This window comes from Ceraceosorus guamensis (assembly GCF_003144195.1).
Source record: "Ceraceosorus guamensis strain MCA 4658 unplaced genomic scaffold IE81scaffold_47, whole genome shotgun sequence".
Classification (NCBI taxonomy): Eukaryota; Fungi; Basidiomycota; class Exobasidiomycetes; order Ceraceosorales; family Ceraceosoraceae; genus Ceraceosorus; species Ceraceosorus guamensis.
The window spans coordinates 123,476-147,470 of record NW_020290042.1 but is presented as its reverse complement, the minus strand read 5'-3'; the positions used below and the strand labels follow the sequence as shown (position 1 = coordinate 147,470).

At 54.9% G+C, this 23,995-nt stretch overlaps 8 protein-coding genes across 8 annotated transcripts; 4 read left to right on the top strand and 4 right to left on the bottom strand.

The window, feature by feature from the left end:
* The first annotated feature begins 351 nt into the window (after positions 1-351).
* IE81DRAFT_324834 (hypothetical protein) lies at positions 352-1,335 on the top strand. Its single transcript, XM_025514340.1, has 2 exons — positions 352-737; positions 827-1,335. The coding sequence occupies exons 1-2, from the start codon at positions 536-538 to the stop codon at positions 1,126-1,128; spliced, it is 504 nt and encodes a 167-aa protein (XP_025368380.1). The 5' UTR covers positions 352-535; the 3' UTR covers positions 1,129-1,335.
* Positions 1,336-1,561: 226 nt separating this feature from the next.
* Positions 1,562-4,884, bottom strand: IE81DRAFT_348566 (hypothetical protein; the record flags this gene model as incomplete). The annotated part of the gene is made up of 8 exons (XM_025516275.1): positions 1,562-1,943; positions 2,028-2,656; positions 2,737-2,766; positions 2,841-3,437; positions 3,511-3,834; positions 3,913-3,997; positions 4,077-4,399; positions 4,459-4,884. 8 exons carry the CDS (start codon positions 4,882-4,884, stop codon positions 1,562-1,564), a joined length of 2,796 nt encoding a protein of 931 aa, XP_025368379.1.
* Positions 4,885-5,392: 508 nt separating this feature from the next.
* On the top strand, positions 5,393-8,298 carry IE81DRAFT_367681 (hypothetical protein). The gene is made up of 5 exons (XM_025517101.1): positions 5,393-6,662; positions 6,743-7,078; positions 7,158-7,289; positions 7,363-7,629; positions 7,708-8,298. The coding sequence occupies exons 1-5, from the start codon at positions 5,793-5,795 to the stop codon at positions 8,197-8,199; spliced, it is 2,097 nt and encodes a 698-aa protein (XP_025368378.1). The 5' UTR covers positions 5,393-5,792; the 3' UTR covers positions 8,200-8,298.
* On the bottom strand, positions 8,243-9,904 carry IE81DRAFT_324829 (hypothetical protein). The gene is made up of 4 exons (XM_025514339.1): positions 9,317-9,904; positions 8,872-9,214; positions 8,775-8,804; positions 8,243-8,670 (listed from the first exon to the last, which is right to left on the bottom strand). Exons 1-4 carry the CDS (start codon positions 9,514-9,516, stop codon positions 8,323-8,325), a joined length of 921 nt encoding a protein of 306 aa, XP_025368377.1. The 5' UTR covers positions 9,517-9,904; the 3' UTR covers positions 8,243-8,322.
* Positions 9,905-10,129: 225 nt separating this feature from the next.
* On the top strand, positions 10,130-12,068 carry IE81DRAFT_367679 (hypothetical protein). Its single transcript, XM_025517100.1, has 5 exons — positions 10,130-10,525; positions 10,636-10,656; positions 10,727-10,824; positions 10,913-10,934; positions 11,009-12,068. The coding sequence occupies exons 1-5, from the start codon at positions 10,252-10,254 to the stop codon at positions 11,938-11,940; spliced, it is 1,347 nt and encodes a 448-aa protein (XP_025368376.1). The 5' UTR covers positions 10,130-10,251; the 3' UTR covers positions 11,941-12,068.
* A 67-nt stretch (positions 12,069-12,135) lies between these two features.
* On the bottom strand, positions 12,136-14,353 carry IE81DRAFT_331096 (hypothetical protein; the record flags this gene model as incomplete). The annotated part of the gene is made up of 4 exons (XM_025515224.1): positions 12,136-12,455; positions 12,531-13,368; positions 13,477-14,072; positions 14,296-14,353. 4 exons carry the CDS (start codon positions 14,351-14,353, stop codon positions 12,136-12,138), a joined length of 1,812 nt encoding a protein of 603 aa, XP_025368375.1.
* Positions 14,354-17,034: 2,681 nt separating this feature from the next.
* Positions 17,035-18,645, top strand: IE81DRAFT_292219 (MFS general substrate transporter; the record flags this gene model as incomplete). The annotated part of the gene is made up of 3 exons (XM_025511945.1): positions 17,035-17,279; positions 17,361-17,475; positions 17,572-18,645. 3 exons carry the CDS (start codon positions 17,035-17,037, stop codon positions 18,643-18,645), a joined length of 1,434 nt encoding a protein of 477 aa, XP_025368374.1.
* A 489-nt stretch (positions 18,646-19,134) lies between these two features.
* IE81DRAFT_348560 (hypothetical protein) lies at positions 19,135-22,035 on the bottom strand (the record flags this gene model as incomplete). The annotated part of the gene is made up of 3 exons (XM_025516274.1): positions 19,135-20,629; positions 20,716-21,323; positions 21,457-22,035. The coding sequence occupies 3 exons, from the start codon at positions 22,033-22,035 to the stop codon at positions 19,135-19,137; spliced, it is 2,682 nt and encodes an 893-aa protein (XP_025368373.1).
* Between the last annotated feature and the right edge of the window lie 1,960 nt (positions 22,036-23,995).

The following is a 23,995-nucleotide window of genomic DNA, read 5'->3' as shown; positions in this document are numbered from 1 at the left end:
GTGGTCTTTGTGGTCGAAAAGAGAAAGGCGTATGCAGCGTTGATTTCCGCGCTGTGTTTGTGTGTGTGTGGGGGTCTCCAAGATACAAAGCGTGCTGCATGCCCTCACCGCGCGGCCGCCACTTCGAGCCGCGAGCCTTGGCACTGCACACGTGACGCACGCGCGCATCTTGATTCTGATTGAAGCTCGCAAGGCGAGGGGCGGGAGCATCAGGTGGAGGCGATCCCATGTTTGGTTGTCAGGTTGCACTCGCACTCGCACTCAAGCACTCAATAAAGACTTTGACGCAAAGTTCGCATGGACACGAATTCAAGAGTCACGAATTTTGAGTGCAAGCCAAGATTGCTCAATACGATCATCAGTACGATCGCGACCCTGGCCCTGACCGCGACCGCGACACACTCACACTGTTAGTCGCGACTGTTGTCAGCGTCGAGAAGGTGCGCGCTCCGATGGACACAGAGCAGCAAGGCATCTAGTCAGACTGTCAACTCATCTCTTGCGTTGATCTTCAGGTCACTCTAACCTGGTCAGCATGGTCTCCCAGCCGCGTCAGGTAGCAGTCGCCATCCCATATCGGTACCCATCCCTGTCTGGTGGAGCTCTCACCAAATCACAAGCCGAGATCTGTCTCGTCTCGAGTCGCAAACATGCAGGTCTGTGGGTTCTTCCAAAGGGCGGAGTGGAGAAGGGAGAGCAGGGCAGAGCAGCTGCGATCAGAGAGATGTGGGAAGAAGGTTCGTCCCGCGACTGTTCGCTGCTCACATGGAGCCAATTGACTCGAACCCTGAGCTGACGTGAAGCATCACCCGCATCCTCCTCAAAGCTGGACTGCTACCTCATCCTTCACAGCCTGCAACGCTGCCCCATGCCCAGACAGTATCCGACCTGAAAGCGCACAAGAAATCTCCCGTCTCCGATCCCAACTCCTCCGATTTCGTTCCTCGCGCAATCTACGAATCGCACGAGGTCTTGATCGATGGCATTTCAGGTGTGCTGGATGATTGGCCGGAGACGCGGGAGAGAAAACGCGTGTGGGTGGCGAGGGACAAGGCGGTGGATCTGTTGAGGTGGAGGCAAGATTGCAGACACCTGTTGGAAATGGCAGAGCTGAAAGTTGCCGATTGACACGAGACAGGTACTCAGTCATGAAAGATGCAACGTAGCAGATGCCTAGTCGGAACGAATGTCTCCTGATGTGATTCACACTCGACGCGATTTGGCATCTTCAAAACACCGCAAGTGGGCCCATGCTGATCTTGGGGCAAGATGCTTGCTCGCACATGCCCGACTTTGAGACCGCCGCTCTTTGCAGAATAGCGAAGGAGGTTTTATCCACCAGCTAAAAGGGAGAGACAGCTCGCTCATCAACAGGCAATGTCATTCTCGTCGCGCACTGCAGCGGAGGCACTTGCCAGGGTCATCTTCGAGCTCCTTGACCCCTAACACAAATATTCACACTTCGTTGAAGTTCCCCCGGACAAATTTCGGACCACCAGAGCGTGAAAAGCTGAAGGCTTCTGCGGGCCTGCGACGGGTGCGGCCAGAAAGGCTCCGTGATTCATGTCGGCCGGCGCGTGCTGCCCAGCACAAACGAAGAGATCTTCATGAGGTCCTTCGGCATCTTGTGCAGACCCGTCGTCTTCTTCTTCTTCCGATGCAGCTTCTTCTCGTAGTCATTCCCCAATCTCTTGCAAGGTAACGATGTCTTCTGCTCAAGCGCTGTCGGTTGCTGCTGGCCGGGGGACGGCTGCTGCCGCTGCTGCTGCTGCTGCCGTGAGGCAGCGCTCTCCACCTCCTCGTGCTCTGGCTTTGGCTTTAGCAGCAGTTTGATCCGCGGCCTTTTCTTCGACTTGCGCGGGTAGATTGCCCGAGCAGTGAATGCAAACCTCAGTCCCCCTGCCCCGCTACTCCCAGTCGCCGACAAAGGCTCGACAGCGTGTCTGTGCGCACAAGACAAAAAGAACACAAATGTCAGCGAAGCTGAGCTCGAACGTGCTCCAAGTGGTTAAGCGTGCCGCGCTCACTCCACAAATTTCTGCAAGCGGTGACCTTCTTGTATGCAGACGCTCCCATGTTTGAGCGGCACGCTGAGCAGTACACGGTTGTGTTGGCTTATCTGAGGCACCTCGGACATGGCGCACTCTGCCTCGACCATCGCCTCGAGACGCTGTTCTGCATCGATTTCGGGTTCAGAACGAGCATTCAACAAGGCATTTTGAGCCACACTTTCCATATCCAACGTCGTGTGCCATTCTGTGAAATCTCCAGCAACCTCTCCGACCTCTTCTTTGACTTGCTCCTGGATCGGTTTATCCCAAACGACATGTGAAGCTGTCGTGCTCGACTCGGGGTGATGAATGGTTTTGGTCACATCGTTTTGTCCTCCCCGAGCATACTTAGCCTTGAGCCTGAAGCTCATAGTTGCAGTGACTCCGAGCGAAAGGGAAGCGACAACAGGTCCCAAACCAGGTTCCCCATCGTCGTGATAGTTCATTTGCTGGCTTTCAACGTATCGAACGGGGTACAGCTCATTGAAAGGTTCTTGCTTGCTGCAGAGGTTCGCAGCGCGCACCCGAGCTTCTATTAACGCCATTGCAGATTTGGCGCTCTGCGGCGCTTGTTCCATAGGGGTCGTGTCTAGCTTCACGGCGTGCTGTGCGTCGCACGGTGGGCTGGAAGCATTAAGCTGGAGAACAAGCTGGTTGTGAGTGTCTACAGCGCAAATATACTCACCTTGTATTCTGCGCCGTAGTTGAACGTGAACTGGGCCGATTGCACGTGTGCAGCGTCAGCCTCTGCAACCTGCTTGCGCTGTAGCGATCAGCGTGTGCTCTCACTTGCTGGCTCAGCAGGGTGCTCTTCATCGAATGGCAAGTCAGAGGATGTCTGCGGAATCGTATCACATCCTTCCAACTTTTTTCATCGTTCACTCCTGTCGAAGTAATCGATCGCTGAGAAAGCATGTAGATGTCATCGGCCTCTACTTCGGCGCCATCTTCGCGCTGTACGACGTGTATTCTACCGCCGCCCAGACACATCGGTAACGCCCAGGTAGTGATTTGAAGTCCGTCTTCAGTGCGTCGGGTGCTGGTCTCTATACCAGCATGGGAATGCACCTTTGCATCTTCGATCAAAGGCGTGAGCGCACTGACAAGCGGCAGCGGCACCAGCTCTAGTTCAGGCACCCTGATGTTGGAGCACGTGGGACAAAACCGATACTGCGCAAACTGACGCGCAGACAGACGATGACACCTGGGGCAATGCCAGCCTCGTATATCGTCTGCTGTCTGTATACTAGAAGAGCTCGGCTGGGGGGGTGCCACGTCGAAAGGGATCTGAAATTGTTCTTGATCTCTTTCAGTGGTGCACAGAAAGGTCTCGTGGAATCGAAGCTGGGAAAAGACGGGATCGAGCGATCTGGCGCCATCACGTCTCTGTTGCCACTGTCAAAAGATGAGCCGCCCAGGCGATACACCGCACTGCTCAACAAGCGTTGTTCAAGCTCACCTTCCAAAATTTGGGACAGCCTGTATTGAGACACAACCAAACGCGATAGACGGTCGGCGAGTCCCTGTTGCAGCTTCGGCATTTGATCGTCGAGTGATCGTAGCACAGGCTGGGAGTGTACAGAGAGATGAGGGCGGCATTCCGGCGTACCTTTCGGGTTACGTCACTGAATGCTGCCCGTTTTGCGGCGACCGTGTCCTCTCTAGCTAAAATACTGTCTTGCAAATGCGACTCAGCAGGAACCTCCTTTGAGGGTGCTGGTGGCTCTGGGCTCTCTCGGGCTGGCGTTTCAAGCCACCATGGCGCGCCTTGAGCGCCGATCCACTTTTGCAAGCATGGAAGTGCAGATGTCAGAGTAGGTGCGATGGTTCCACTTCTGGGGGTGCCTACTGAAGCACTCACCTCAAATCGGAACTTCCATCTCACGTGCCCCTCTTTCCCATCCACACCAGACTCTTTCTCGGGCCAAGCCAGTGTGATCCGATACCTGAAAAGTTCGGCAAATGGCCATGGAAGCGGATGTGAGGGGATGCACAAAAGGCAGCAGTCGCTTGTGCTTCTCTTACCAGCCAAGCACAGCAAAGGGCCAAGGATGCTGAAAGTCGCAAAGAGGATAGTCGGAGGCCAAGATGAGCACGATGGGCCTGCGTTGCTCGTAGCTCTGTATTAGTCCCGCCACTCTCCCGTCGTGCTCGCTCTGATCGTCTGCCAGCCTGAAGCGCTGAATTGGGTCTGATGCTGGCGAAGGGAGGGCTTGCTTGGCCGAAGATGGTGATGTGTCATCTGGAGGCAAGGATTGATCTATCGTGTCATCCCCAGGTTCGCTGACGGATTTCCCGCCTCTGTGCACCATGATTGAGGGGCAGAGATTGCGATCGTCGGTCAAAGACTTTTCATGAAGTGGCGCGGATCAGGTGTCTGACGCATCACTTGCCCGTGCGAAATTACGACTCTGCCACCTGAAGCCCAAGCATCTCTCTGACTGCCGTATGCCCCGAGCAAGTAACCCAGCGGCACTGTATCTCTGAACACGCTGTCCGCCTTCGATCGAGCTTTATTGACCAGCGCGGAGTTGATGGGTGTTGCGCCTTGGGCATAAGAGCCTCCATGGTAGGAGCGAAAGTACTGCAACGTCTCGCACAGCTCTTGCCTCGTTTCTGCCCACACTGGCGGGCACGACTTCGAGTCCTCATGGACGGGGGGAGCTGGATCTGCCTCCACGACAGAACTTTGAGGTATCTGTCGGGTCGTTGCGGTGTCTCCATCACACTCTCGACCGACGTGCTCGTGCTGCTTGACCTGGCTCGCTGCTCGCTCGTGAAGCCTGCTCGGAACGTGCGCAACGGATCCAGTCTTGTCGAACAAAAGCTTCATGATGCCAAGCACACAAGCGCAATCCCGCGCTGCATCTGCATCAGGGCCGGAGTGGTGTGGTTTCTTGTAGGCGAGGCTTTCAATTGTCCATCATCTTGGCTAATCCAAAGCTCAGCGAGCAATACACGCCCCTTGTGGCTCTTGCCGTTCCCACGCCAAAGAGTAAGCTTCAGCGCAAAGCTTTTGTTCCCAATGAAGAGCCCTGATGGACAGCAGAAGTCCTTGCAGTCTTTCGTGCAGCTACAAATGCTCCACGGTCGGTATTTTGGTCGCAGTGAGTCCAAGTTGATGAGGTCCAAATCAAATCTTGATGAGTCTGAAGTCAAGGTCGATCTTGATCAGAAATCAAATTTGAATCACGAAACTTGAATCAGAATGTGAATGACTTCGCCTTGTGAGAGAGAGGCTGGTCTAGAGAAGTCACGTGCTGTCTCTCGCGGACGAAATCACCGCGTCGCTTGTTCCCGTCATGTGCTGCCTTGGATGGATGTTATTCATGGTCCATGACCAGCTATATACCGGTAGCTACACGGCACGAGTCGAGCGATCGATGCAGCAACCACTGTATCGTACACTATAGCCAAGCTCTTCGAGTTCATCTTCGTCATCACATCCGTCCAAGATCACGCATCGCCCCACACTTCAGCCTTATTCGCCGCGAGCTGCTCCTTCGCCTCTGCATCTGCGTCAGCATCAGTACGTCCACTTGATCCTCACGGACGTTTCGTCGAATTCGCCCTGCTTCGGCAGCCTTGCGCTCTTTGCCTAGTTAGCCAGTCTCATATTCGCCGTGACCATCGCAACGGTAATCGACCCGCCGACTAAGAAATCTCAAGTCTCGCGGACCATCGCGCTGCATAGTCCATCCCTCCGCGGCTTTACCCGCATTTATCCGGTTCACTGACTCAATGATGGTTAGATACGGCGTTGGCCTCTCTTCATCCTCCAGCAGCTCTAGCCTGTCAAGTCTTGATGATGGATACGTCCACGCTGGATCGCAGAGCCCGCTCACGCCGAGACGGCATGGCGGAGCAGAGTACAGCAGCAGCCTCTCTGCAGCTCACGACAGGGCAAGCTCTTCTCATCTGACGTTGAATGGCGATGAGCTTTACAGCAGCTTGACCACTCCACCTTCTGCTCTCCGGAGCTCGTCTGCTGCGAAACTCGCCTCCAACTCAGCACGCCGTGACAGATCCGTCAGCTTTCAAAGAACGGCAAGTTCACCAGAGCCGCCCTCTTCACCCATTGATACTCCCAGTCTCCCCCGTCGATCCGTCCACGCTGCTTCTTGTCCTGGTCAGCAAAGTCGAGGCAAATCTCCATCTTGGTTCACTCGAGGCAATGAAGGTGGATCGATCGATGATCAGAGTTCCACAGGCTCCGAAGATGATAGCGAAGAGGAGCAATGGCCTGTCCGACCCGCCATTACCGCTCGACCTCGCGCTGCAGGTGGAGAGCGGAGGCAGCACCTGAATGCTAGGGCGAAGGAGGAGGATGCCGCGTTTCAACAACGAGTTCACTTGGCTGCACAAACGAATGGCTGGGACGAAGATGAAGAGCGGGAGAGACGGAGCATCCTTAAGCAGATCGCGAAAAGGTCGAGGAGTGCTTCGGTCGCTTTGCTCTTTTCTCCTCCTGCTCGGGAGCAGAACAAAGGGACGGATCTGGAGGATGTCCAAGACGTGACGAATCTCTTAGAAAGCCTGCGTCTCAGACAAGCAGAGCAGGAGAGGACGGAGAAAGAAGCTTTCGAAAGAAGGGAAAAAGCGCTTTGGGAAGTGAGTGCCGCGCTGCTCGTCTTGAGAAGTGATCATCGCCCCTGTTGATCTCTTAGTCGTACCTTATCCTCGCTGCGCAGCAAATTGAGCTCGCGATAGAGCATGAAGAGCGCGAAGCGGCGCGTCGCGCGAAAGAAGAAGGCGAGCGATTAGCAGCTTCCAGAGCCGCTCAAGCTGCAGCCGAAAAGAGAGCCAAAGAAGCGCGAGAAGCTGAGGAGAGGCTAATAGCCAAGGAGAAGGAGGTTAAGGAGAAGATGGATAGAGAACAGAAAGAGGAGGCTGCTAGGGAAGCTGCGAAGGCTCAAGAAGCTAAGCGGGATGAAGAGGAGGCTGCAAGAGTAGAGTCACAAGGCGGGGGAGCTTCTTTGAAGACAGAAGCAAAGGTGGAATGGGAGCGTTGGCGTCGAGAGATGACTGTGAGTGGCCGATCAGCTGTGACTATTGCGGATGCTCTCGTACCATGCTTATGTTCTACTGCATGACTGCGCAATCTAGCGCATCAAAACCGAGGTCCTGCCTGCCGTGTCTAGCAATCCCGTCTGGCGGAAGCAATGCTTTCAGGCGAAGCGCGCGATCACGCCTAAGATTGGTCAGCTCACGAACACACGCTCTGAGATCATCCGAATTGTAAGTTGCCATCCAGGATATCAGGATGAAGTCGCGAAGACTCAGCACTCTCTATATTGTGCTCGAATCGTAGACCATGGACATCGGCAGCACGATTAGCGCAGCTCGAGACGCTTCTCCGGGTGGAGAGACGTACACATGGATGCTGAATCACCTCTGCAAATGCCTGATTCGTCAGGCAGAGCAAGAAGTGACCGCCAAGCAGGACACTGCTTTTCCCTTGGCTCGAGTTGTCATCTGGTTGCTGTTGGAGGGGCACACTCAGCTTGGAGAGGTCTTGATGGCCAGGTTGACGAAAAAGTGTTGCTGGGTCTTGGGTTTTGTGCCGGAACGACCAGCCGTGAGTCGCGCTGAGCGTGCAGGCGCGTATGAGGTGTTCAGTGATTCACGTCCTCTTCATCTATTTCTCCCGTACCAGAGCATGGACAGCGCAGAGCACGCAAAACTCATTGGTCGCGCATCGCCTGAAGAGAGCTCTCTACAGTTCACTTCCAGAATGTGTGGCATTCTTGCCTTTTACAGCGCGTGTATCACGATCAAGCCCACGATCCCGCCTTCTGGCAAGGCCCTCGACTTAAATTTGATACCGGCTCACTTCCGACCTTCTGCTCTCTGGACATGGCAAGCCAGATGCGTCACGCCTCCCATGACGGATCACGCTCTCTCACCCGCTCTCTGGGCTACACTGCTTGAGGTTGCTGGACCGAACCTCTTGCAGGTGTACTCAAGACAGATTGTCAAGCTCTGGAACCTTTTGCTCGAGCAGGGTATTCGACAGGCTAAAGCTGGCTTTGTCAAGGACGAGTCGGCTAATGCTGCGACGACGAGGTTGAGACTTTTGCTCGAGGACTGGAGCAAGGAGGGAAAGATCTGCAATCCTACACCGGGGTCTGAGATGCTGTCGCAATGATAAGGTGTGGCCCAGTAATACTCCCAAGGGTCCATTATGCACACACATCAATTACATTTCCGAAGACCTTTGCAACTAAGTAATCTATTCAGTAGCTTGCATCTCTTGCCAAGCGGTTCGGCTCTAGATGGTCTTCTTCTCAATCTGAGCTGCTTGGTCGAGCCTCTCAGCGGCTCGCTGCTCCTGTATCTTTGTCAATTTGTCGAAGTCTCCCTGAACGATCCAAGCATCCACAAATTCTTCAGTCCCATCCGGTCCGGTCTTCAAGAGGCCTGCCTTTCTTATTCGTCCCACCTGTTCGAAGCCCAAAGACTCCCAGATCCTCATGCTCGCTACGTTGGAGACGTAGACCAGGTTGAAGATGGAGCCGATGTAGCCCGCTGCTGGACCGTAATGCACAAAAGACAGACCTGCTAGTGATCCCAACCCACTGCCTCTCGCGCTTGGAGGCACTAGAAACCCGGCGTTGCACTGATGGCGGAACATGAAGGGTTCGAGACGAGTCAGCATGCAAAAGAGCGTGTCAGCTCGGCATCGCGACGGGTCAGACCTGACTCTGCAGGGCTCGAACTTACGAGATGAGAAGACCGACCAGGATAGTTAGGCTAGAGTGAAGGAGAGAGAGCTGATTAGTCATGCATGCTAGCAAGCCTCAACGTAGCAGAAACCGACCTTGATGTAGTAGGCAAAGCGCCATCGACTTTCCCAGTCGACCGTCCCTTCGGTGGAAACCCGCTGGATGAGGCTCGCAACGTCCAGCTGCAGCGCCATTCCTGAGGTCGGCAAGTGCCCATGAAAGTCCAACACATTGTCACTCGTGTTCTGAATCGCCTCGGTCAAGACTTCGGCCAACAAGTCGGGCTCAGCTTCGGCATTTATCGGAACTTGTTGCAGTTGCAACTCGGCCTTGGAGAAGAGCAAGCCAACAATTAAATCGTTGGCCAAGAAGTAGCTGCTGAATTCTTGTCTGCTCATGGGACCTCTCTGAGGGTACGTACTGCCAGCTTCCAGCTCGCTATTCGTTCAAGGCGACTTGCTGCCGTCAGCGATCGTCTCTTCAGCGTCGCAAAGTTGGCGACGTCTTGTCACTTTCAGGAACCAACAGTGCAATACCTACTTGTTGAAACACTGCCTCATGGCTGTCTCGAGTGCGACAGGCGGGCGAAGATCGGCGCTGAAGGGCAGGGTAAGGGCGTAGCATTCATCCTGCGACACGCTCTGTGCGCCGCCACTCTTGGAGAGCTTAGATGGAAGAGGATAGAGTCGAGGCTGCAGCGAATGCGTCCTGCCCGGTCGTGAAATGGACCCGTAAGCCATCTTGTCGGGCGATGCAAGAGACGACGTGTCAGGTTGTATGACAAGGGGTTTCGGTAAGGTGCTACGCCCTATTCGAGAGGACGGAGTATTCCATGCGCTGGTGGCTCTGCACCGCCAGGCGATAATCGGAGAGCTGTGAGAAGAACACCGCCAAAAAGGATGGCTGAACCAGCTGTGCGACTTCAATCTCTCACTAGACCGTGTAGTACAGCTTCAAGCGCGCGCAAAACTTCGAAACCTTTACTTGCTTGAGGACAGTGCTTGCTCAACTTTTCTTCTGTCTTCGATGGCGGATGCAAGATGCGCGATATGTCCGTGCAATCGGTCGATCGTGCTCTAGGCACCGACGCTTGCCTGCCACGTACTCAACCTAATGGTGTGTTGGAAGATGACCTTCACTATGCCCGGGCGCTCGATTCACGATTTGCTGGACGGTCAAACGTGGGTGCGGACCAGCTAGGCGAGGATGCCTGCTGGGCCATCAAGCATACGTATATAGGGCACGTGATCGGTATGGACGCGCTTGTATTTTGATTAATCTTGAAATCTTGAAATCGCGAATAAGGACCTTGTACCTGTTGCGCGGCTTCCTTCCCTATTGAAGAGCTCCATCCATTCACATTCATGATTATTCTTCATTCGTGATTCCGCTCTACGCGGTGGCACACTTCTGGCCTACCATCTTTGCCTTCTCTGACACGCGCCGACTGAAGCTGGCCCTATATCATTTCAGCCATGAAGGATTGGAAACGATCTCCTGAGCCACCCTCTATGATGGGTCCTCAGCCTCCAGTGCAATCAGCAACACCCCCGACCGAATCTCAGTCTTCCCACTCCAGCCTCGACGAGGTTCTGCCTGGCGCATACATTGCTCCTTTCTTGGGCAATGAGGGCAGCTCAAAGATGGCCTCAATGGCCGCTGCTGCCGAGGAGGAAACGCACGAGAGGCAAGCGCGGCAAGACGCCCGTGTGAGCAAGATGATGAGCCTCAAGAGCATGGCCATGACGGGTGAGTTCACTTTTCCTTGCTTCTGATGGGAAAATTCCACCTTCAATGTTGCTCTTGCAGCTGTTGGAACGGACTCACGATTGACATCACCTCTTGACTCATGCATCCAGTCATCTGCCGCAACATCCACAGTGAGCTTTTCCTTATCATCCCCACCCGTTTTGCGCTCGTGCTGAGTGACCAAGCTAATCGTCTTTACAGTGGTTGAAGACATAGGCGCCATGCCTTACAGCTTGGCGGGGCCAGTGCTACGACACTGCTCTGCAAGTCAGCTGATGGTGATCGAAGGTAATTCTCCAGTAAGTCTGAAGCGCACACATCCGGCTGAAGAGCGGCGGGTGCTTTCTGACACTTGAGTCGCATTGCTCCCTCGTCTCGCTTGTGCAGCAAATCATGTCAGAGACAGAAGGTGCGATTTGATTGTGGCCGACCATCGCCGTTCGCCACCTGCTCATAATTGCCATCCTCGTGTCAAACTCGCAGATCTTTGGCGCCGTCTCGCGCATGCGGACCTCGCATCCGTACGCAGGAAGGACGCGGAGGGGTTGTATGACCGCGAGCCGCCCGCCTCCTGGAGGCGACTGTATCTGCGGGAACTGGGCGCTGAGAAGGAAGCGAAGGAGGCAGCAAGCGCTCGTCTGCGAGAGCGTCTGGCGGCAGCCACGGCGGAAAGGGATTCCAGAGGCATCGTGGTGGACGACGCGATAGCAAAGTCTCACCTGAAGAAGAGAAGGGGACTGTCCACTGCAAAGGCAGGCGTGACGAGCGCCGGTCAACGGAGCAAGGGACAAACCTTGATGAGCAAGGCGAGAGCGGCGACGCACCTAACGCGGCAGCTCACTCAGCCTCGAAGCACTGCAAGATCGGAAATAGGGAACAACGAATCTACCTCGAGCCGTATCATGAGACCTCCCTCCATGCCCAGAGCTGGTCTGACTATCAGAGCGGGAGCCTCGGCGGCCACGATCAGTAGCCTACTGAGTCCCTCAAATACATATACGCCCAACGACTTTGGCTCGTCCAGTAACGGTGTCAAAATGATTTTTGGAAAGACGACACCAATCGCTTCGGTGGACAGAGCAACCGTTGCCGCACAGCAAGCGGAGCCTGATACCTCGCAGATGCGACCTATCAAAAAGCGGCCAAAAGGCAACAATGGAATGAGGATCACACCGGTCAAACGTGCTCGACATGCCGCGGCTAGCCTACAAGAAGCTCCAGGTCTGAGCAATGGGAGCTCTAATGCGCGCCATTCGAAGTCGATGATCAGCATCAAATCCAGCTCACCTCCTGACACTTCAAGAAGAGCAGGATCGTCCTCTTGTCCGGCGAACGATCGAAGTTGGTCCGATTACCAGTGTCCTTCGCACAGTGCAGCCCATCCGCCTCGTCGATCGACCGAGACTAGAGCGTAGAGGAATCCCAATCCGGCGTCCAGTCGTCGACTTCCAAGGCAGCCGAGGACGACGTCCGCTCACCAACATTATGGAAGAACAACGCATGATCGTCAATAGGATTGCATTTACGTCTATGGTGTCTATGTGTGAGTCAATGTGATTGAAAGGAGACGTTTGTGATTCAATAGGCGGTCGCGTGAAAGCGTGATTTGTCTAAAGCTTTGCAAGTGGAGGCTTGCGGGCAGGTTGGAGCTCTAGCGACCTCTCGTTCGAAGGGCGAGTTGACTCATTGTGCTGTGCAGTAGCTACTGCAGGTTCGGGGTCTGCTCGGAATGTTTCTGGCTGCTGAGGGTTCACCGTCGTGGTGTGCTGGCCAAGTGCTTCGATCGTTGCATCTCCGGTCATTTCTCGAACGGAAGACAGAGCGGAGCTCAAGGCGCCAGCGATCCAGGTGTGTCTTCTGGACAGGTGCTCGCCAGCAAAGTGGATGTTGCCTTCTGCTTGGCCAGCCGCGTCGTGCAACGTGGAAAATTCTGCATCCGGAGATGTGGCGGGAAGGATAAGCAACGGTCTTATTAATGGTCTACTGAGGCGGATCATGCACTCACGACCCGGAAGGAACATGCTGTCACCAGTTGCCCATTTGGATGACCAAGCAGCATCTTGGGCTTCAAGGAATTCCGCACGAACGTCGACGCCCTGCGGACCGTAGATCTTCTCAAGGTCTTTGAGGCCGAGCTCGAGACGCTCTGGGATGGAGAGAGGCAGGAAAGCGGCTGCGTCGGTCATCCAGGAGTAGAGCAGCAAGACACCTGAACCTTGGTCTCCGATGCCGTTGCTTGGGTAGACAATCCATCTCGATGGTAGGTCCGTGGTCGTTTGACCACCGAACGAGGGCTGAGCGACTTTCTCCCAAAAACGCGATTTGAAGCGAATACCGAGCTTGTAGAGCGGTTCAAAATGCATCGCTCGCAAAGCGTGCTCTTTGCGAGTGTGCCATCTAGGTCTGTTGGGAATCATCTTGAGCGCAGCAGGAGGCATCGCGAGCAACACCTTGTCGTACACATTTCCGGTTACTCGCCCGCCAGCAGCCAAGAAGACTTTGCCGTCCGGAAGAGCTTCGATAGTAGTGACCGGGGCACCCAAGTGCAGATTCTTGAGACCTATCATGTGCGCCATGCTTCGCGGAAGGCGGTCCATACCCCCTGCGAGCGTAATCCATTCTGGAGTGAAGAAGTCCATCGACAAGCAGCAGATTTCGGTGAACGCTAGATCGTACTGATTGGACTGGCTGCAGAGTGCCTCGATGTAGTCGATGACACTCGTGGGAAAGCCAGCTATCTGCTTGAGATACATCCGGAAGGAAAGGTGGTCATACTTTAATATCTCTTCAAAACCTTTGTTGAAGTCCTTGTGCAATTGTTCGATGAAGGGATGCAAGACGGACTATCCAACCAGGTCGAAGGAGGAAAGAAAGGTCAGTACGATGCGCTCGCGTGATGGTCGCCAAGTCTCCACGAGCATAGTCCAAGCTGCGTCGAGTCTACCACTTACCATCAAGAGCTCCTGCGCCGATTTGCCGTGGTACGCAGGAGGAACATCGGGAAAGCCCAGCTTGACAGGACATTTGGCTTCTGGGTCGCACAAGCGCACTTGACGACCGTTGACATGGATCAAATTGTTAGGATGTTCCAGAACGTAAGGGATGCGCTGAAGAGGTCCAAGTCGACTCTTTCCTCCCCCATGAACGTTGCAGTAGTCGATGAGGTCGCCGACGATCTGGTGCGCTGGCGATTGAGGAATTCTCATAGCGCCAACTTCGAACCAATTGTCTTGCTCATCATTGAATCGGTGAGTCTGGATACGACCCCCGACGCGGGCAGACGCCTCGAAAATGTCGACGTCCCAGCCTGCGCGCTGCATCAAGATGCCGGCGTACAGACCGGAGACTCCTGCCCCCGCAATCGCCAGCTTTGGCTTGGATCCTTCAGCCCCGCGCTTCGGTACGGAGCCGCTAGCGCTTCCGGATCCTCGTGCTCCTACTGCCGAAACGTGGGACATGACGGTGACGCTAAGCTGATCCGGAGTGGCGCACGTCTTGGCAAGGTGCAGCAGTGGATACTCGTCTGTGTTGACGACGTTGGAATGCACTGGGGTGCGAGACAAGGTACGAGATGTCAGATGCTATGATTGCAGATGGGTGTGGCTAGCGTGACAAAGATAAGGAAGTTCGATTCTTGACGTTCTGGGAAGACCGAATCTGGGTATCCTTGCAAGTAGCCTAGATAAGGGATGTCGAGACATCTCCTGCTCGCTCTTCTCACGCTGCTAAAGTGCCATAATCTCTATCACCACACCTTCGCAGTCACATACTGAGCTTCATGATGTGCGAAGCAGTCAGGGAGCTAAGTAGGGAAATTGCTGGGCACATCTTCTTGCTGTGTGTTTGACAACCCCTTCTGACGTGATGATTGACACCACTGCACGTCTAGCCTGCCTTCTGCCGTCTCCGCGTTGAGGTTTCCAAGAAAGGAAGCTTTCTGTAAAGTATGTCTTGGACGGTGGTCTGTCCAGTATCGCAAAGGTGCTCGCGGGTTTGGTACGTCTCAGACACCTCAAGAGCCCATCTATCTGCTCACTCAATGCATATGCGAGAGCATTGAATTTGTGGACAGCTCACTAAAATTGTCAAGACAGGCCACCACCTGCTGAAGTTGGATTCCAAAGAGGTGATGCACTATGCCGTACATGCGCTTGCCTTCAAGTCGCAATTTGGGGCACAGTCACATCATCTAACATACGACTACAGCGCAGCGCACGTCAAAACATTGCCTTTATCCAAGCCCGTGAAGATGCTGTAGGGGGCACCCTTGAAACGTACCGGAAGTAACTTTACTCTAGTCCACGTAGCGCCAATGATTCGCCACTAGCGATCGTTGTCGTGGCTTTCCCTCGGGGATTCGCACATTGCGCCCAGACGGGGCATCGACTGAAGTATGATCCGAATAGCTTAGCTTGCAGCGAGACGATTCAAGCTGCACTGACGAGCCGCTCAGCAAATCGTGAGTTGCCGGACACTCCATTGCAAACACCTGAGTGCAGGAGGTGAGACCAACCATGCGAGCAGCCCTGCGGCTGTACTCGTGACCAAGAGGCCTAGGGGACTGGACAGCAGTCGCAGCCATGAGTCCTTCACCGGCGGTTGCCGCTGGTCTTCGGCGCGTAGCGATCGCCTATGATCTGGATCGCAGCCAGGTAGGGTCCACCCAGCTATACAACCCGGCATGTCATGCAGCTATATAGTTGCGGTACGCTCGAGATCCGATTTTAAACGCCGGCATCAGATCGATCTTGCGTAGGCAGCGCGGCGTACAGCTAGCGCGCGATGCGAAATCGCCGGCTCGGCAAGAATAATTGAACGGTGCAGATTCAATTTGCAAGAGTCCACATCATGCAGCAGCAGCTACATACATAGACGTGGTGTCCGCGCGTTGCGCTGCAAGTACTCGCACTCGACACGTCTCGTGAGCGGCTCCTGAATTGCGAGCATACGCTGTCGCTCGCCCATTTGGGAGGGCTCCCTCCACCTTATGGCATCGAAACCAGACGCAGGGTAGAACGTTCGAGCGGACATATCTGCGCAAACGAAAGTTCTCGTCGTTTCCCAGCGTGGATCGCGCTCGCAACCTTTGCGCCATAGCATCGTGATTGACGCTATCCTCAAAGCTTTGAAGGAGACAAGCGTCCAATGCATCGTGATTGGCAGGGTTTACAGGTCTTGTGGGCGAGACTCTTGTGCGAGGGGAGGGACCCTTCCCCTCTTCATTGCTGTTGCTGTGTGACACGCATACAGTAGTGTAGTACTGTATTCGGCAGGTTGTTAGTATTAGCGTCGCGCTTGCAATTAGCGAGTTTGCATCACGTGCTTCATCTATGCCAGTTGTCAATCAGTCTTGAGTCAGAGTGATTGCATCAAGCATCGAAGTCTGACGAGGAGCGCTCATCAGGCCGATTCGCTGTTTGACAGCGGTGGTCCTTTGAGCGTTTGCTCCTCTAAGCTCGCACTCACCGCCTACGCCTAATCATATGATCCACTGTGCTTTGCGCGGACGCTACACTTCAGCACGGGACGATCGAAGGATGGAAGGGGTACGTAGACGCGCCCGTGTGGTATGCGTGATGCTGGCTCTCTCTCTCGTAAGCAACTCGTAGGTAGACACTAGCCAGCAGAGCGATGGTACGATGGTACTCCTGTCCTGTGAACAATTTCCCTTTCCTATCGCTCACACTCACGCTGTCCGCGTCCCATGAGCGAGGCTGTTGAGAGTCATAGTCGGCCGGCTCCAGCTCCAGCTCCTGCTCCTGCTCCTGCTCCTGCTCCTGCTCCTGCTCCTGCTCCTGCTCCTGCTCCTGCTCCTGCTCCAACATTTTGGCTCTTCGCCCGCGCAAATGCGAATCCTCAGCAAACGCACGCAATCGTCGAATCGTGAATCAGAATATATGCGCGCAGGCTAGCAGCATGCAGGGGGGGGCGCCGCGGGCGGTAAAAGAGCTGTTTGGCTGCGCTTGCATGACCGAGGCGCGTCAGCAGCACAGCCGCTCGAAATGATACGAGTAGTAGAGTACGCGCGCGGCGGACATGGCGGTTTGACCGAAATAGATCGGGCCTAAGCGGGAGTTTCAGTTGTGAATGCTGCGTACTGTATGACTCGGAAGAGCCATATCTGCGATTGTACCAGAAAGACCAGGGGTCCATTCACTGTAGTCACTTCAAAGTGGCAGATCATGGGGTCTACTGTGAATGAGACTCTTTTGAGTCACCTTCGTAAATTTGTGAATGGCAACACCGCGTCCCTTCCAAAGACAGCGCATCCGTACAGACGAAGAGAGACGCTTCTGACCATCATTAGACTAATCGCCTCTCCACAGTCCCTCGCAGCTCGACCACCATCCGACCTGCTTTGCCAACAGTTTCATGCCATACACCCACAGTCAAGAGGGATGTCAGATATGAAGTCGAATAATGCGGGTTTGGAAGCTTTGGCGACCCACTCAGCGCCTCAAGAAAGCTCTGCGGTCCACACTCCACTCAGACGGGCATCGAGCGCGACAATGTTGTCTCCGGAGGAAAATGAGGAGAAAGGAGGCGAAGCAACATCACGTCTCGAGTCAAAGAAAGCAGAAAAGACATCCACATCGCCACTTGGGCAAAGTGAAGCGGATGAGAAAGCGCTAGGTCCCCAGCAAACGCCAACCTCAGATGCTCTGCCAGACGTTCCTGATGGAGGATGGAGAGCATGGCTGGTCGCTATTGGTGCTGCAACAACGCTCTTCGCCAGCTTTGGAATTGCAAACAGGTGAGCTCGCACGAAGAGGATGCACGAGTCACATTGCCTCACGTCGCACTGGCCGTGCTTGCCTCCTTCTTGCATTGCTAGCTACGGAGTGTTCCAAAATTACTACAATTCCAATCGATTAACGCACGAGACGGATTCGGTCGTGGCATTGATCGGTGCGATCCAACTGTTCCTGCTGTACGGATTTGGACCCTTGGTGAGCACGCTGCGCTGTCTGTCGCAGACACTCGGAGCTTTGACCAGTCGCGCTACAACTTTACGATTCTTTGCTTCATCCCCGCCTCATTATCAGGTTGGCAAAATCTTCGACAGCTACGGCGTCGGTGTTCTCATGCCTCTTGGATCCTTCTGCATCATCTTTAGCACTTTCATGCTCTCCATCACTCAAGCCGATCAGACCTACCAGTACTTTCTGACACAAGGTCTTTTGTTCGGTCTTGGCAACGCGATGGTGTTCACGCCGGCTCTCGCGGTGCTAACGCATTGGTTCAGAAAAAAGAGAGCATACGCACTGGGAGTCGTTGCGGCTGGATCTAGTCTCGGAGGCGTCATCTTTCCCATCATCCTGCAAAGGCTTCTGGCGGAGAAGGGATTCGGCTGGGCCGTCAGAGCGTGCGCATTCATCGCTCTGGGATGTCTCACCTTCTCATGCCTCACCATGAAGACTCGCTTGCCTCTAAGACCTCAGCCTATGTCCTCCTTCCTCAAATTCATCGACGTTGGTGGTTTCAAGGACATTCGCTTCTGTCTGGCAACGGCATCCGCATTCTGCGTCTTCTACGGACTCTTTAATCCCTTCTTTTTCATACAACAATACGCCCAGCTTCAAGGTGTGAACTCCAACCTCGCGCAGTACTTGTTGCCCATCATCAACGCCTGCGGTATTCCCGCTCGAATCATTCCGGGCATCATGGCGGACAGGGTGGGAGTTTTGAACATGCTCGTGCCGCTCATCACAGCCTCTGGAGTGCTTGTGCTGGCATTATGGCTGCCGTCCAAAGGGGAGGGAGCAATTGTAGCCTTTGCAGCATTGTACGGTCTGCTCTCCGGAGGTTTCGTCTCCCTCTTGCCCGCCTACATCGCTCGCATATCGCCCCAGTCCCACTACGGTGCGAGGCTGGGTGCAGTCTATTCCGTCGTGGCCATCGCAAATCTGGTCGGCACACCTACTGCCGGAGCTTTCCTAAAGGGCGAGCCAACGCAGCAAAAGTTCTCTCACCTTATCGGATTCACAGGGGCAATCGTGCTTGCAGGTGCTCTGTGCGCTGCTGGCGCGTATGCCATCGAGGTGCGTGATGCTATGCGGAGAAGGAGAGATTCAACAAATCCGCAGCCTGAGCGAGGCTTTCGGCTCCTCAAGATATAGATTTGAAGTTACAACTACCCGCTAAATATCACGGTCTCACAACCCGGATAGACATCCTGTACAAAACATGCTTTCACATGGAGCGAGCGAAAAGTCTGCGCAGATCATCCAACCGCAAGCTCGAGTTTGACGGTACGGTCTCATTGGTGCATCTTGGTTGGTTGTAAAGGGATGAATGTTTGTGTGAAGCTTTGATTGTGTGATGGGTAGTGAATGCAGAGGCAACGAGACGAAACAATTGCGAGGTCGAAGCGGGGAATGCAGAAATCTGACAATTGTGAAAATTTGGTTCGTAGGACGCAGGTCGCAAGGCAAATGGTAGCAGCAATCGGGGCAGTCCTCTGCAAGGCTATCAGCAAAGCATTGCGATTTGTCTGCAACACCATGCAGAACGACTTTGTGCGAGGGATGAAGCGGTCGCGACGAGCTGGGTAGGGTGGCTGCACTGCTTACGCCCACGTCTTGTCTGAGAAAGCAAAGAGTGGCGCGCTAATTGTTGGCTCGCTTCTCCTGCGACGAAGTGGGAACGCCGTCCAGGTCATCAGTTTCGTGTCTTTCTTGCTCTACCATCGCATTGAGGTAGCCCTTCAGGGTGCCCCAGTAGAGGAAGTCGTCAGCCTTCTGAGACAAGCTGGGGTGCTCTTGCAAAAAGCGAATGATCGTGTCCACGCATGTCTGAGCCTCGTTGACAGAAACGCGCGCATTCGAGCTTGCACCCGAGGACGAAGAGGAAGAAGATCTCTTGTGGAAAGAGTCCAGCTGGAGGCCGAAGGCGGGCAATGCACGGTCCAGTGAGGCGATTACAGCCCGACTTTGCTCCCTACCTTTGCCTTTTGACGACGTATGCCCAGCTGCATCGCTGGGGCTGCCTGAGGGTGCACGACTGTCGATCTGCATACCCGAGTCGTCGTGTGGGTGATTCGGAGTGCTCAGGCCGGAATCAGCCTCGACTTTTTGCCCCGCGTGTTCTTCGACGTAGAGATCGTCAGCATGACCTTTCTGCGCCGCCTGCATAGATCGCGTGTGCCTCCGGCCGGCATCTGGTTCGCTCCGTGGCTCCTCGTGCGGCTGATCACGCAGATCAGTGTTGGAGCCGGAAGAGCCGTGCAAGTCTCTCTGCCGCAGAGCTCTCGAGTGCTCCAGCAGCTCAGCCGGGATTTGGATGTGGCTTCCATCTTGCGTTCCAAGCGCGAGCTCTAATACTCGGCGCGCCTTGTCAAAGTGTAGGGCACTATCGCTTTGACGTTGATCGAAAAGAGGCATGGACATGGAAGAAGGCATGGAAGGTGAATAGTCCGTCTGATTGATGGCCATGATTGCCGAAGCATCGGGAGTTGTGCGTGCCTTTTTGCCTCTTTGGCGTTTTCCGAGCACATGATGCTCCGGCTGCGGAGGGGTGCCATGGTCTCTTCCAAGAGCTTCATTCAGAATAGAAGAAGAGATCGGAGCTGGGAACGATTGATGCAGCATCGTCTCTGCGCGACGCTTAGAGGCTCGAGGAGTCGTCTGGGTGTAAATTTGGGCGTTTGCAGTGTCATCTGCTGCGAATGTCGCGGCGTCCGCGCTACCAAAAGGTTGCGGCTCGTTCGACCAGGGGGCTGTATGCATGCCGCTCGCGGAATCGGACTGCCCAATGATGCCTGCAGTGTGCGAATTGTCGAGGAAGGCAATGGAGGATGCGCCAATTGGGCTTCCAAGCGGACTGGCATGGTAGGGCTGACCTGTGCCAGTTGCGCCTGGAGAGGTCAGGGTCAGGGCCGAGTTGATCAATTTGCGTGCAGGCACGTGACCAAATCGCAAACCTTGACGACCGAGACGTTCGCGAAACTTGACAAGCCATCCAGCGCTAGCCTTGAACGTCAGCTCGCCATGCGCGGCAGCGATCTTGGCAGCCTTGTTCATAATTTCCTTGTCCGAAGGTCGCTTTGCTTCCTTTGCGAGCCATACGCAGACTTCCTTTTCGATCTCAGGGAACCGCGCATTGCTGAATAGATGGTTATCACGATGCGAGAGGCGAAGGTCAGCGACGCACCAGAGCACGGGCGCGGCACGTGGTCTCGGACGACTCACCGATGTTTGACGACATGACCCTCGCGCTCCACATCGATAGCAAGCCACTTGTCCTTCTCTTTCATGATCTTGCTCACAGTGCTTCTCTCTACGCCAAAGTGATTGCCGACCACCTCCTGTCTTTCATGAGGATGATCCCTTGCATACTCGCAGATCTGCTTGCGGTCCACGTTGCTCAACCTCTTCTTGATCTTGACACCTGCACTGTTTGCCATTGCAGCGGCAGCAGAGGAAGCCAACGATTGACCGGTACCATTGGTGAAGCTGCTGTTGATGCTGCTAGTCGGAGACAAGCTGCGCGAAAGCGATGGAGTGTGTGTGCCGGAGAAGGAGGCAGAAGTCGTCATGGACGTGGGCGTGCTGGATCCGTATGTATTCATGAATGCTCCATGTTGACCTGCGGACCGGGCAGCTGAAAGGCCAGAGAGGCGGAGGAGGCCTTCGCTGGCTTGCGCATTGGCATTGTGTCCCCCATCGCTCCGCCGTACCGCAGTGTTGATAGCTGACAACTCTTCCAGGTGCCTGTTAGCAGCCTCGCTGGCTTGTCCAAGTGATCTTGACGGAGGACGAAACATCTGTGTAGCCGAGCGAGTATGGCCAATGTGAGGCTACGAAGATGAAGTACAAGTCGTAAGCGTGTGTGCTCGGGTAGTCGTGCCATCAGCTCGACCGAAACCTTTCGAAAGCGGATTTCGACGCGGAGAGACAGGTTGTTGATCCCCTGATGGCGACCATACTCACCTGCGCGTGTTGTGGCTGCATTCCCATAAGCTGATCGTTGTGCACTCCGACCGGCTGTGAGTGCCCATGTCCGGGTTGCTGTTGATCTGCCCGGCTGTGGGCCGCAAGCTGACCACCATAGTCGGAGCGGCCCATCAGCTCCCCGCCATAGTTGGTGTCGGTGTAATCCTGAGGCTGCGACTGGTTGTCGCCTCTGAGCTCCTGCTGCAGGTGATGGTGCGTGTGGGTGGGATGCTGTGGGAGGTGTTGATGAGCTTGATGCTGATGGCGTGGTTGGGACTGGTTGGATTGGAGCATGAGGGATTGATTGTGCATATCGGGGAAAGATAGTGTACCTTCAGCGTGTGGACTGCCAAAGACTTGCGCCAATTGTCCATGCGAAGATTGCGAAGGACTCTGCATTTGATGGCCGCTCAGCCGCTCATTCTGCTCCTCTCGATTTCTGTGCGAAGAAGCGGCATGCGTGCTTGCTGGGCCTATGGCGCCAAGGTCATGACTTGAGTTGGGGACTTGGTCAGGGACTGACGCTGCGGCTGCAGCCTGCTGCTGCTGATTGCGGGTGCGAGTGCGGGGAGGCATTTTGACGAGGCTGCTTGAATGCTCTCATTCGCCGCCCGACGAAGCGACCGCTGTTCCAGCTCGATGTGTGAAACTTGTGCTCTCCAGACTGCCAATTGCCTGCTCTCTCTCTCTCTCCAAAAGCCATGCGTGCTTGCTAATCCAGGCGCTTCCCAGTACCCCTCTGGGGTGCCTCTGGGGGTGTAGACTATAAGCTGCGAAGCAGCAATCGCAGCGAAGCTTTTCGAGTACGTGCGAGTGTTTTGTGCCTCGAGTCTGAGCGAGTGCAGCAAAGGGAAAAAGTCAGTGTGGACAGGCGCCCACAAATTATGCACTGCGGCGCCAAGATTCGCGCGTATGGCTCACAAAGAAGTGAAACCTAAGGGGAGGCGGCAAACGCTATTCAGCAATTCTTGTGTTGCTGATGTTTTTGACTCGCCCTGCTTTCGCAGCCCAATCTTGAATCGGTTGCTGATGTGTGTGTGTGTGGTATGCGTGACTGTATTAGATGGACACTCACCTACACCTTCCGACCTCGCTGCTCAGATTCAATCACAGCTGCATGCTGTACATCAGGTATATGCGGCTGTAACTTGAGCGCCAAGGAAGTCGGGCTGGAGGTGATGGAGGTCTCGTCTGAAACATGCACCGGGACGTCGGTCGAGCAGTTCGAGTTCGAGTTCGAGTTACAGGCACTCACGACTGCTGCATCACCAATGAGCTGTGGCAGCTGCCACACCACCGGCAAGCAACGCGGCTTCAGCTCACCTTTCTGCTCCCGCGCGCTGCGCCTCGCAGCGGCTGGCGCGCGGTCGTGCTCACGCGGCCGAGAACCGCTCGACCCACACACGAGGGTGCGTGGGTGTAGGCAGCACGTGCTCCAGTATCATTAATAATGTTGCTCTTTGACTATCTTTCCAACTCGTAGAGCAGCATCGTAAAGGCCTTTTGCGTCAATATGATTTGCAGGGGCCGCCACTGACGGCTCGATTACATCTCGATGTTGAACCATGCAAAAACGTGAGACATGAGTGAAGGGGGGGGGGGGGGGGCTCTAATAAGGACCTCTACAGATGCTACGAAACGCAGCGTTGCGTGTCAACCAAAATCCGGCGCTGCATTCTCTTCCTGCATTCATAAGATTCCAAAAGTACTGCGCTTCAAGAAAGGGCTTGAGCACTGCTCTCGACTGATCGAGTGCTTGCGAAAGGTGGTCAGCGCGGCAAAGAGTCATCAGCAGATCCCAGTGAAGTTGCTACACCGCCCATCCTGGTCGCGTGAGTTCGACTCGGTAGCGGCTTCCACCCCTCACCCACCAATCGTCGCATGAACAATGCGCTTCCTATACCGCGCCTATTCGACGCCAAGACCCACATTTCTGCGTTCGAGCTTATCATCGTAATGCACACTTCGAGGCACCGACGCAAGAGCCTCAAGGATAGCCACCGAATATTGAGCCAAGAAGAAATGGAAAAAAGTACCCATTGATGCTTAAGGATCGACCGCTCGGGCCGCGTGCAGAACGTTTCAAGTTTGAACGTCGAGTCGAGAAAAATCCGCATAGCACAGCCACAGTAGTCACGAGGGGGACCGCGCGCAGCAGCAGCAGCAGCAGCAGCAGCAGCAGCAGCGGCATCGCGTGCTCGCACACCTCTCGTACGGGGCACAGTATCGGGGAAAGGGCCAGAGGCCAGCTTTGGTATGCTTTGTCCGGAGCGCGCGTTTGAAATTGGTGGCGCATTTTGAGCTGAGGATGAGCACTTGAGCGGTGTGCGCTCGGATGTCAGTGTTGTTCTCATGCACGCGTCCATCACGCTCATGCATCGCTGTGAGCTGCTGCTGCTGCGCGTGTTTCTCTCCTGCCGCGCGCGGCCCTGCGCTTGACGCGCCGCACATGCCAAGTGCAACGCGCGCGCCAAATCTGGACCGTATGTGATGCTCTTTCTGGCGCAGGTGGGGGGGACGGGGGACTTGCCCGATC

Bases quoted from the DNA above. Each gene is read 5' to 3' on its own strand.
- IE81DRAFT_324834 (XM_025514340.1), top strand. From the start codon at position 536: ATGGTCTCCCAGCCGCGTCAGGTAGCAGTCGCCATCCCATATCGGTAC. The intron at 738-826 runs GTTCGTCCCGCG...TCCTCCTCAAAG, and splicing joins CAGAGAGATGTGGGAAGAAG to CTGGACTGCTACCTCATCCT.
- IE81DRAFT_367681 (XM_025517101.1), top strand. From the start codon at position 5,793: ATGATGGTTAGATACGGCGTTGGCCTCTCTTCATCCTCCAGCAGCTCT. The intron at 6,663-6,742 runs GTGAGTGCCGCG...CTCGCTGCGCAG, and splicing joins GGGAAAAAGCGCTTTGGGAA to CAAATTGAGCTCGCGATAGA. The intron at 7,079-7,157 runs GTGAGTGGCCGA...TGCGCAATCTAG, and splicing joins GTTGGCGTCGAGAGATGACT to CGCATCAAAACCGAGGTCCT.
- IE81DRAFT_324829 (XM_025514339.1), bottom strand. From the start codon at position 9,516: ATGGCTTACGGGTCCATTTCACGACCGGGCAGGACGCATTCGCTGCAG. The intron at 8,805-8,871 runs GTCGGTTTCTGC...CCTTCACTCTAG, and splicing joins GCTTTGCCTACTACATCAAG to CCTAACTATCCTGGTCGGTC. The intron at 8,671-8,774 runs GTAAGTTCGAGC...TTCCGCCATCAG, and splicing joins CTGGTCGGTCTTCTCATCTC to TGCAACGCCGGGTTTCTAGT.
- IE81DRAFT_367679 (XM_025517100.1), top strand. From the start codon at position 10,252: ATGAAGGATTGGAAACGATCTCCTGAGCCACCCTCTATGATGGGTCCT. The intron at 10,657-10,726 runs GTGAGCTTTTCC...TCGTCTTTACAG, and splicing joins CATCTGCCGCAACATCCACA to TGGTTGAAGACATAGGCGCC. The intron at 10,825-10,912 runs GTAAGTCTGAAG...TCGCTTGTGCAG, and splicing joins TGATCGAAGGTAATTCTCCA to CAAATCATGTCAGAGACAGA.